The sequence below is a fragment of the Schistocerca serialis genome, chromosome 7 (assembly GCF_023864345.2).
Source record: "Schistocerca serialis cubense isolate TAMUIC-IGC-003099 chromosome 7, iqSchSeri2.2, whole genome shotgun sequence".
NCBI classification, from domain to species: Eukaryota; Metazoa; Arthropoda; class Insecta; order Orthoptera; family Acrididae; genus Schistocerca; species Schistocerca serialis.
In genome coordinates, this window is record NC_064644.1 from 27,164,069 (window position 1) to 27,176,692 (window position 12,624).

Sequence of the window (12,624 nt, forward strand, 5' to 3'; positions counted from 1 at the left end):
GTAATCTCTACCAGGACTACAGTGGGTCTGCTCTGTGATGACCTACCTACCAATATTCATCAAAACTTCGACTGACTCTGCAGTGGGTTTGCTCTGTTGTGGCCCATTACCTGTCAGCATGTCGAGAGTCAGCACTGTCTTTCCGTTGGAAGGACAGCACTACTTCTTCAAGACTGCATGGAAATCCACTACTTCCGTGTGCATTTTCTTCTACTGCTCGGACTTTGAGAAAAACACTATTTTACCGTAATGAATGATCAGGACTGTCTTTATGGACTGTGAGAAAATTTGAGCTTTTGACCAACATAATATCAATAAGTGTGTGCATTTGATTTCTTTGTTATTGTAATTATGAAAAATTTTATCAAATCATTATTGGCCACTGCCCAAAAAAAAATTTGTAAAATTTTGTGGGGAACATGGGGGCTATGTAAGTAGGCTGTTTATGTTTTCTTTATGTAAGTAGGCTGTTTATGTTTTCTCTATGTAAGTAGGATGTTTATGTTTTCTTATTGGCAACGTTACATAGCGCTCAATATGAAAATCACTGGCTGTGCTGTGTGCAGTCTGTGGCTAGTTTGAATTGTTGTCTGCCATTGTAGTGTTGGGCAGTGGCAGCTGGATGTGAACAGCGCGTAGCGTTGCGCAGTTGGAGGTGAGCCGCCAGCAGTGGTGGATGTGGGGAGAGAGATGGCGGAGATTTGTAATTTGTCATGAACTGCTATATTTATATATGATGATATCAAGGTAAATACATTGTTTGTTCTCTATTAATATCTTTCATTTGCTAACTATCCCTATCAGTAGTTAGTGCCTTTAGTAGTTTGAATCTTTTATTTAGCTGGCAGTAGTGGCGCTTGCTGTATTGCAGTAGTGGGAGAAACGAAGATTATTGTGAGGTAAGTGATTTAGTGATTTGTGAAAGGTATAGTTTAATGTTAGTCAGGGCCATTCTTTTGTAGGGATTTTTGAAAGTCAGATTGCGTTGCACTAAAAATATTGTGTGTCAGTATAAGCACAGTCGTGTATAATTGTTCAAAGGGGACGTTTCAATTGTTATTATTAATATTGTTACTATATTATTGTTGTAACAGCGACCGAAACGGTCGCGGGGTAGTAGTGACGGAAACGCGGTGGGACCCACGGAGCGGCCGGCGAACAACAACACAACGGGAGAGGACGGACACGAGCAACGGAGGGCCACACGACACAAAACAAGAACAGACAACACAGTCACGAACCAAACAAGACTACCACGTCCACTCGTAAAGAAAACAGGAAGTCAATACGCTGTCTAATGTGATGCCATATGCCCTGAGACGTACGCAAGGTTAGACTGGGAGGCTCAGATTTTTTTTTTCCTTTATTGTTATTTTGAAACCCGTACAAACAGGCAGGCTTTCAGCAGCATGTTACGCCGCTCTTCAGCCATAGAATAGAGAAATAAACAACAGAAAGAATACAAATAAGTGACATAACGGTGGGTGGTAAAACAGTAGACACATAAAGACAAACACGGAGCCGTTCACACTCGACGATAATCCACACTGCAAACTGTTGACACGACGCACAAACACTGAAGATGGCGATGGCACAGGTGAACGATGGAGTGTGACGGTGAACACTGAACACTAAACACGACGGCACACACGAGACACTGATGGCGATGATCTCTGGCGCGCGAATGTCCACGTAGCGTGTTCGAGTCCGGGGACCTGCCAAGAGGGTAAAGGCTGAGCGACAAGCAGGCGCTTAAGTACTCGATCGGGGACGCCGCTATTGGCCGCTGCAACCACGTGTTCCACTGTGGTGCCCTCACTCTAAATACGGGCCAGGAGGGGCGCGCCACTACAGCTTACGGCGCGATGGTGCAGAGACCTCTAGGGCTCTTCGATGTCCATGACGTCTGGCGGGGATTCAAATTCCGCGGCGCGCGGTACCAGAATTATCACTACAGGGCTATTACAAATGACTGAAGCGATTTCATAAATTCACTGTAGCTCCATTCATTGACATATGGTCACGACACACTACAGATACGTAGAAAAACTCATAAAGTCTTGTTCGGCTGAAGCCGCACTTCAGGTTTCTGCCGCCAGAGTGCTCGAGAGCGCAGTGAGACAAAATGGCGACAGGAGCCGAGAAAGCGTATGCTGTGCTTGAAATGCACTCATATCAGTCAGTCATAATAGTGCAACGACACTTCAGGACGAAGTTCAACAAAGATCCACCAACTGCTAACTTCATTCGGCGATGGTATGCGCAGTTTAAAGCTTCTGGATGCCTCTGTAAGGGGAAATCAACGGGTCGGCCTGCAGTGAGCGAAGAAACGGTTGAACGCGTGCGGGCAAGTTTCACGCGTAGCCCGCGGAAGTCGACGAATAAAGCAAGCAGGGAGCTAAACGTACCGCAGCCGATGGTTTGGAAAATCTTACGGAAAAGGCTAAAGCAGAGGCCTTACCGTTTACAATTGCTACAAGCCCTGACACCCGATGACAAAGTCAAACGCTTTGAATTTGCGGTTGCAACAGCTCATGGAAGAGGATGCGTTCAGTGCGATACTTGTTTTCAGTGATGAAGCAACATTTTTTCTTAATGGTGAAGTGAACAGATACAATATGCGAATCTGGGCGGTAGAGAATCTTCACGCATTCGTGCAGCAAATTCGCAGTTCACCAAAAGTTAACGTGTCTTGTGCAATCACACGATTTAAAGTTTACGGCCCCTTTTTCTTCTGCGAAAAAAACGTTATAGGATACGTGTATCTGGACATGCTGGAAAATTGGCTCATGCCACAACTGGAGACCGACAGCGCCGACTTCATCTTTCAACAGGATGGTGCTCCACCGCACTTCCATCATGATGTTCGGCATTTCTTAAACAGGAGATTGGAAAACCGATGGATCGGTCGTGGTGGAGATCATGATCAGCAATTCATGTCATGGCCTCCACGCTCTCCCGACTTAACCCCATGCGATTTCTTTCTGTGGGGTTATGTGAAAGATTCAGTGTTTAAACCTCCTCTACCAAGAAACGTGCCAGAACTGCGAGCTCGCATCAACGATGCTTTCGAACTCATTGATGGGGACATGCTGCGCCGAGTGTGGGAGGAACTTGATTATCGGCTTGATGTCTGCCGAATCACTAAAGGGGCACATATCGAACATTTGTGAATGCCTAAAAAAACTTTTTGTGTTTTTGTATGTGTGTGCAAAGCATTGTGAAAATATCTCAAATAATAAAGTTATTGTAGAGCTGTGAAATCGCTTCAATCATTTGTAATAACCCTGTATATATTAACATTGTTACTTATTTATTATTCGCAAATAAAATTTATTATCAACAATCCATGTAAGTCTGTGAGTAATGGAGATATTGACAAGTACAAAACTAAAAGAAAATGTGATATCCATTGTCTTTAATGAGTCTAACTACGGCAAAGAAAGCAGGAAAGTATGCAGCTGTAACACTCTTTCAGAGTCTACCCAAGGAAATAAAATGTCTGACTGGAGGAACAAGTGTTTCTAAATTTAAAGAGATTTCTCTGTAACAGTTCCTTGTATGGCATAGCGGAATGTTTTGGAAGAGATAATTAGTCATTTTTAAAGAAAAAATCTGCCTGGTCACAGCACAAGTACTATTTTTTAGTCATATTTCAGTGGTCTATGTTGCTTCTGCTGACACGTCGCACATCATACCATTTATCTTGAATTTGATTTATGTAACATGTAGCTAACCATCCGTTCCTGTTACATGATTCAGGCCCTATGTGCCCTCTGACAGCTTCTGTACAGACAGAGAGTATCGCTTGTTGTTACTGTTGACTGGAAATTCCGACGGTCACTCACCTGCTTAATCGGAATGGGTTTCCTTCCTCTGCACACAGTGGACATATTCCGCGCAGTGTGTGAGAGCGGTATCTCGAATGGATATGTTGAATGTGGGTGACGGTGTTGTTATTGTGTGATGTGAAGCTCGTGTGGTACAGCCACGGAAGGAGGAAGAGAGTCAAACCTGCAGCCGGCGACCGGCGTATTTTTCTGGGTGGTTCGCCTGCCTGAATGCCCCTATGCAACGAACGGTTCACCATAAAAAGTGTCACAGGATCTCAGTTCATCAGACTATGTGGAGAAGCTACGTTTTTGATAGAAATGTCTGTTGGAACACGTGCGGCAATACTGTTGTTACGACTTACCTTAGAAGAAAGATTAAGGAAAGGCAAACCTGCGTTTCTAGCATTTGTAGACTTAGAGAAAGCTTTTGACAATGTTGACTGGAATACTCTCTTTCAAATTCTAAAGGTGGCAGGGGTAAAATACAGGGAGCGAAAGGCTATTTACAATTTGTACAGAAACCAGACGGCAGTTATAAGAAACGAGGGGCATGAAATGCAAGCAGTGGTTGGGAAGGGAGTGAGACAGGGTTGTAGCCTCTCCCCAATGTTATTCAATCTGTGTGTTGAACAAGCAGTAAAGGAAACCAAAGAAAAATTCGGAGTAGGTATTAAAAACCATGGAGAAGAAATAAAAACTTCGAGGTTCGCCGATGACATTGTAATTCTGTCAGTGACAACAAAGGACTTGGAAGAGCAGTTGAAAGGAATGGGCAGTGTCTTGAAAGGATGATATAAGATGAACATCAACGAAAGCAAAACGAGGATAATGGAATGTAGTCGAATTAAGTCGGGTGATGCTGAGGGAATAAGATTAGGAAATGAGACACTTGAAGTAGTAAAGAAGTTTTGCTATTTGGGGAGCAAAATAACTGATAATGGTCGAAGTAGAGAGGATATAAACTGTAGACTGGCAATGGCAAGGAAAGCGTTTCTGAAGAAGAGAAATTTGTTAACATCGAGTATAGATTTAAGTGTCAGGAAGTCGTTTCTGAAAGTATATGTATGGAGTGTAGCTACGTATGGAAGTGAAACGTGGACGATAAATAGTTTGGACAGGAAGAGAATAGAAGCTTTCGAAATGTGATGCTACAGAAGAATGCTGAAGATTATACGGGTAGATCACATAACTAATGAGGAGGTATTGAATAGAATTGGGGAGAAGAGGAGTTTGTGGCACAACTTGACTAGAAGAAAGGATCTGTTGGTAGGACATGTTGTGAGGCATCAAGGGATCACAAATTTAGCATTGGAGGGCAGTGTGGAGGGTAAAAATCGTAGAGGGAGACCAAGAGATGAATACACTAAACAGATTCAGAAGGATGTAGGTTGCAGTAGGTACTGGGAGATGAATAAACTTGCACAGGATAGGGTAGCATGGAGAGCTGCATGAAACCAGTCTCAGGATTGAAGACCACAACAATGAACAATAACATGTCTGTTGATCAGGGACCTTATAACACCAACTGTTTTCCTCTTATTGATCTCTCACTGGTGACGGAAATTTCTTTCGCAGTCACGATCTCAGCGGGCTACATCCGAGTCGAGCGACAGCCGTCGTGCCGACTTACCATACCACTGATACGCCGGAACTGCGAGTGAGGGTCGTCGATAGCTCCGCACTCGATGCCGAAGGCGCTCATGCCGATGACGTCGGTGGTGAAGGACGCGAGCAGGTCCTTGAGGTCGAAGTCGCGGCTGGTGCGGCTCTGCAGGGCCTCCTGCACGAAGAGCTGGAGGCGGTCGCAGCAGAGCCGCACCAGGAAGAAGTCGCGCCGGCAGGAGGTGACGGAGAAGGCAGCCGACATCCGGGGCCGCATCTCCCTCCAGAGGGCGCCGCCCATGCCGAACAGGTGTTGTCCCAGCGGGTCCACCTCCACGCTCTCAGGACTGAACCTGCGGTATGTAAGCCATTGCTCTTTTTTTTTTTTTTTGCACTCTTACAGTTAAAGTGGCAACATCATGAAATCGGCATGCATCAAAAGTCATCAGAGTAAAGAAGTACAAGAAGTCAAGGAAAAAAATTTGGAAATTCGAATATTTAATTGAAGTACAAAGTGAAGGGATGAAACGACATTGAACTCCGTCAGAGAAGACAATGGACACGAAAAATTAGATGGACGGGCGATCGAAGTGGACAGTGTGTTGAAAAAGTAAAGCAGAGGAAGTGAGATGCTGAAAACAGCTAACGGGTTTTACCATTTGTTATCAAATTAACTGAAAATGGCTGAAGTAGGGAGGATACGCAATGCAGTCCGGTAGTACCAACAAAAGCGTATACATGGTCTGGACCGTCTCAAAGAATTTTTACGTCACATGAACTCCATACATGAAAACATAAAGTCTACCATGGAGATAGAGAAAGATCGTTGTCTGCCATTTTTAGACGTCTTGGTGCGACGGAAGAGTGATGGCACACTTGGTACAGAAAGCCCACTCATACAGACCTGTATCTACAAGCTACTAGTTGCCACCATCCAGCACAAACAATGAGCGTTCTCAAAACCTTGATCCACCGTGCCCATACTATCTCTGACGCCGACAGTCTTCAAGCGGAACTGGAACACCTGCAAAAAGTATTTTTGAAGAATGGCTTTTCACCTACGCAAGTGAACAGAGTGATGAAGACCTACAAACGACGGAAAAAGGAAGAGGCCCTCAGGTCGACTGTTTATCTACCATCTTCACAGATAGGCAGAATATTGACAAAGTATCAAGTGAGAGTCATCTTTCACCCTCCTTCCAAAATTTAATCACTGATGGGATCCGTTAAAGACGACCTGGGCCTGCGTAAACCAGGTGTTTACAAAATTCCATGTGAATGCGGCAAATCATATATAGGGCAAACAACACTAACTGTGCAGGAACGCATTGTGTAACACCAACGGCATACTCGCCTTCTCCAACCCACCAAGTCCGCAATTGCCGAACGTAGTATTTCCACAGACCGTTCCATGAATTGCAACGACACAAAAATTTTGGCCCATACATCAAACTTTTGGAGCTCGATTATCAATGAATCTGTGGAAATAAGATTGTGTGACAACGAGACTCTTGTCAATCGAGATAGCGGTTATCAGCTGAACTATGCTTGGAGTCCTGTTATAGAGAAACTTCGTAGTCGACGTAGTTATCTGCATAAAGATGGAAATCGACCTGACACCCATACGCCAGGCTTTCACCGTGGAGGGCGCGAGGCGCAGCGCACGGAGCCGTTATGAATGCGCACGCTGAGCAGCGCATGCGCAATGTCACATCAGAAGGCTTTAAATAGCGGAGCTCAGCACGTACTCGCCAGTACTACTACAGTGGCACTGACCTGAAGATGGCCAGAGGACTCTGCGCCGAAATATCGTGGCAGGAAGTTACTGATATCCGGCAGTTCTCCCGTGTTTTTATGGAACAATCGGTACGCCGGGAAAGCTTTAAACATCACAGTTTTTACGTAGTTTTACGGTTCCTTAGTTATGCATAAGTAGTAACAGTTAATGTTCAAGCATATTGGCTAAGATTATGTAAGACCAAGGAGAAACTAAATAACGGAGACACAACACGTCATACGTGACGAGAATGTTGTTTCATAATTGCTACATAAGTGACGAAACAATGCAAACTCTTTCATTAGCATTCTCATTCTCATTCGCAATAGCCTCGCATTCTTTTGGTGATTTGAATCTGAATGCTGTTCAATGCAGAATAAATGTAATTGTATGTTGAAAATATAGTTTTAAGAAAAAGTGTCATTCAAAAACGTCTGCATTATTTATGGAACTCCGGACATAACATAATTTCAAAAATATTGTGAGAAAAGTGGCATGTGTTAAAGACAAGGTTTTTGCGGTAAAGTTTTGAGTTGGCTTCACCGACATGTAACCATACCGCATATCTGAAAAAGCGAACTGCAATTTTCGAGATTTCATTAAAAAAATTCGATGATTATCCTGATAGGCGGCAGGGTGAAATATTTTCAATGATCTTATTCAAACTCCACAATCAGAAATCACAGAGAACTTTGATTTGGAGTGGACCTGTTTCATGAAAGACATTATTTAACATAAATCCGGAAATAATACAATATCTTACTTGATTAGCATTTCATACGAAAGAAAATTTTCTTGAAAACAATTTATGAACCAAAGATATAAAACGGTAAAATTCCAGCTTTATATATGCAATCATACTCTGCCACGACGTACGACATTTAATCGTAAGAAGTAAAGTTAAAAATTTATACTTTAATTTTTTTCGTATTTTTACAGAAGTTTTTTAGACGTATTTATCTGGAGTATCGATGAAATATGGGCCACATTGTTCACAGAGAATGCTCGTCCACACATATCACAGATAGGCAAGGTTACTATGATGGTAAAAGACTGTTGGAGCATCCATGGTAAGATCACAGAGTTGGAATCGGTTACTGAAGGTAATGAAGCCCAGATACCATTAGGAACGGAAATTTGGTTGAAATCAGAAGTGAATAGCAACGACAGTATAAATTTAGACTCGCATATTTATCGTAATTATAGGTTAGACGCCAAAGGTCGCGGCGTAATAATTGCAGTAAGAAATGTGATAATACATCTACATCTACATCCATGCTCCGCAAGCCACCTGACGGTGTGTGGCGGAGTGTACCTTGAGTACCTCTGTCGGTTCTCCCTTCTATTCCAGTCTCGTATTGTTCATGGAAAGAAGGATTGTCGGTATGCCTCTGTGTGGGCTCTAATCTCTCTGATTTTATCCCCATGGTCTCTTCCCGAGATATACGTAGGAGGGAGCAATATACTGCTTGACTCCTCGGTGAAGGTATGTTCTTGAAACTTCAACAAAAGCCCGTACCGAGCTACTGAGCGTCTCTCCTGCAGTCTTCCACTGGTGTTTATCTATCATCTCCGTAACCCTTTCGCGATTACTAAATGATCCTGTAACGAAGCGCGCTGCTCTCCGTTGGATCTTCTCTATCTCTTCTATCAACCCTATCTGGTACGGATCCCACACTGCTGAGCAGTATTCAAGCAGTGGGCGAACAAGCGTACTGTAACGTACTTCCTTTCTTTTCGGATTGCATTTCCTTGGGATTCTTCTAATGAATCTCAGTCTGACATCTGCGTTACCGACGATCAACATTACATGATCATTCCATTTTAAATCACTCCTAATGCGTACTTCCACATAATTTATGGAATTAACTGCTTCCAGTTGCTGACCTGCTATATTGTAGCTAGATGATAAGGGATCTTTCTTTCAATGTATTCGCAGCACATTACACCTGTCTACTTTGAGATTCAATTGCCATTCCCTGCACCATGCGTCAATTCGCTGCAGATCCTCCTGCGTTTCAGTACAATTTTCCATTGTTACAATCTCTCGACATGCCACAGCATCATCCGCAAAAAGCGTCAGTGAACTTCCAATGTCATCCACAAGATCATTTATGTATAATATGAATAGCAACGGTCCTACGACACTTCCCTGCGGCACACCTGATCACTTTTACTTCCGAGGACTTTTATCCATTGAGAATGACATGCTGCGTTCTGTTATCTAGGAACTCTTCAATCCAATCACACAATTGGTCTGATAGTCCATATGCTCTTACTTTGTTCATTAAACGACTGTGGGGAATTGTATCGAACGCCTTGCGGATGTCAAGAAACACGGCATCTACCTGTGAACCCGTGTCTATGGCCCTCTGAATATCGTGGACGAATAGCGTGAGCTGGGTTTCACACGATCGTCTTTTTCGAAACCCATGCTGATTCCTACAGAGTAGATTTCTAGTCTCCAGAAAAGTCATTATTCTCGAACATAATAGGTGTTCCATAATTCTACAACTGATCGACGTTAGAGATATAGGTCTATAGTTCTGCACATCTGTTCGACGTCCCTTCCTGAAAACGGGGATGACCTGTGCTCTTTTCCAATCCTTTGGAACGCTACGCTCTTCTAGAGACCTACGATACACCACTGCAAGAATGGGGCCAAGTTCTTTCGCGTACTCTGTGTAAAATCGAGCTGGTATCCCATCAGGTCCAGCGGCCTTTCCTCTTTTGAGCGATTTTAATTGTTTCTCTATCCCTGTGTCGTCTATTTCGATATCTATCATTTTGTCATCTGTGTGACAATCTAGAGAAGGAACTACAGTGCAGTCTTCCTCTGTGAAACAGCTTTGGAAAAAGACATTTAGTATTTCGGCCTTCAGTCTGTCATTCTCTGTTTCAGACGTGATGGTCAATATTCAGGGCTATGTCAGCAATGACAATTCGAAACAAAAAGCTCAAGTAAACACGGGCTCTAAAACACATATCTTAAGAGCTATGAGCAAATCTCCGATACTGTGAAACAGATCTCTTCTACTTCAAGCTCTTTTCTCTTTGATTTCCATGTTTTGGGACATTATAGTGCAGACCAAGAAAGGAAAAAAATTCCGGTAAATATGTGCTCTAAAATACATACCGAAAAAGTTATGAGCACTTGTTTATTAAAAGAGTTGTGTATCAAAGTAGCGAAGATGAACAAGTACTCATGGCTATTAAGGTATGCATTTTAAAGCATATGTTTGCTGGAAATTTTTTCTTGTTTTGGTCCATACTATCACTTACCAAAATATGGATGGCGAAGAGCTTGCAGTAGGAGAGATCTGTTTCACAATATCGAAGATCAAGCAATGCTCATAGCTGTTAATGTATGCGTTCTGGAGCCCATGTTTACTCGACGGTTTTGTTTCGAGTGATCATTCCTGTCACATCCCTGAAGATTGGCCATCACGTCTGAAACACATTGTATACTGAAGGTATCGTGGATTCCGAATATGAATTTAATCTGGGTGAAGTTAAGTTCGAAGGTCTGTCAAAATGGTTATTGGAAGCTTTCATAGACCGCCTGCGTCAGCAGATGTAATGGTAAAGCTGTTCAGAGGGAACTAGCAGAATTTAGTGAATAAATTTCCTGAACATGCTATGTAGCAATGGCCGACTTAAGCTTGCGAGATAGACAGTGGAAGTGTCATGCTCTCAATACTGGTGCCACAGACAGGTATTCGTGTGATATTTTTCTGAATGTCTTGTCAGAAATCTATTTCGAGCAGACAGAGAACAAACGTCTTAGAAGTCCTTGCTACAAACAGATCAGAAGTTTCCGAATCAGTTAACTCAGAGGACATGATATCAGTGATTATAAAGCTGTGACAGTTACAACGACTACAGATTTTACAATAAATATTACGAAAGGTTTGAAAATATTTTTGCTTAGCGAGAATGACAGGACAGAAATTGCTGATTATCTATGTGATCAATGTCAAATATGCAGAGATGAGCACGAAGATGCAGAGAAGGAATGGAAAATATTCAAAAGCATCTTTCAATATGCCTTAGGCAAATATGTATCGAGAAATGTCTTAAGGGACGGAAAGACCCACCGTGGTTTAATACCTTTGTTAGGAAACTCCTGCCGGCCGAGGTAGCCGAGCGGTTCTAGGCGCGAAGTCCGGAACCGTGTGACTGCTACGGTCGCAGGTTCGAATCCTGCCTCGGGCATGGATGTGTGTGATGTCCTTAGGTTAGTTAGGTTTAAGTAGTTCTAAGTTCTAGAGGACTGATGACCTCAGGTGTTAAGTCCCATAGTGCTCAGAGGCATTTGAATCATTTTTAGGAAACTCCTACGCAAACAAAGACAGCTTCAGCACTGGTTCTAGAGAGGTCAAAACATAGCTAAGAAACCAAAGCTGAACGAAGCAAAAATAAGAGTAAGGAGAGCAATGCGAGGAGCATTTAAAGACTCTGAAAGTAAAATTTGACAAACCGACGTGACTCAAAACGCAAAGAGGTTTTGATCTCACGAAAAATCACTAATCTGTTCGAACTCTTGTGTTCAATTATTCAGCGATCATACTGGTATCAAAACGCAAGATCGAAATACAGATTTCGGTCTCTCACAGCGGTGTCTCCTTTCAATCGTAGGACAAATATGGAAATGGTAGTTATTGAGGTAAGTAATTGCAGAATAAAAAAGCAACTATGATCGCTTAGTAGTGGACAGCCATCAAGATCTGATGTTATACCTGTAAGGTTCTACAGATATTATGCGAACGAACATGCTTCCTTACTAACAGTGGTTTATCATAGGTCGCTGGAGCAACGAAGGATTGCTAGCGACTGGGAGAAAGAACAGGTCATTCACATTTTGGATAAGTTTTGTTGGGCAGATGCAAGCAATTATACGCCTATATCTCTGACGCAAATCTGTTGTAAGAATATGCAACATGTTTTATGTTCACGTATTATGACATTTTTGGAGAACGAAAATTACGAACATAAAAATCAATATGGATTTCTCAATCAGAGATCCTCAGAAATACAGCTCGCTCTGTTCCTCCATGTGATTCTCTGTGCTATAGATATCAGCGCTCAGGTTGCTCGTTTACTGAAAGAAATACGAGCTCGCCGAGTGTCTGGCTATATTTGCGACTGTATTCAAGAGTCTCTTGCAGGGAAAATCCGTCCCATCGCTATTAATGGAACAAAATCGACTGATATAAAGGTAATTTCTAGTGCCCGAAGAAAATCTGCTAGGATGGTTACTATTTGTAGTATATATAAATGATCTAGTTGAAAGCGCCGGATGCTCAACAAGGCTATTTTCGGACGATGTAGTTGCGTCCAAGAATGTAGCAACCCCACAAGACTCTAACAGTTTGCAAAAGGAACAGCAGGTGGTTAATGAACGGTGCAGCG

General features: G+C 42.7%; 1 protein-coding gene across 1 annotated transcript in view; it reads right to left on the reverse strand.

Annotated features, from left to right (window-relative positions):
* The window catches only part of LOC126412566 (probable cytochrome P450 6a13), a 110,131-nt gene that overhangs the window by 66,769 nt on the left and 30,738 nt on the right, over positions 1 to 12,624 (reverse strand). The window contains exon 2 of the mRNA XM_050082211.1: positions 5,464 to 5,788. Within this exon, the coding sequence (XP_049938168.1) occupies positions 5,464 to 5,788 (325 nt within the window). The remainder of the gene's footprint in view (positions 1 to 5,463; positions 5,789 to 12,624) is intronic.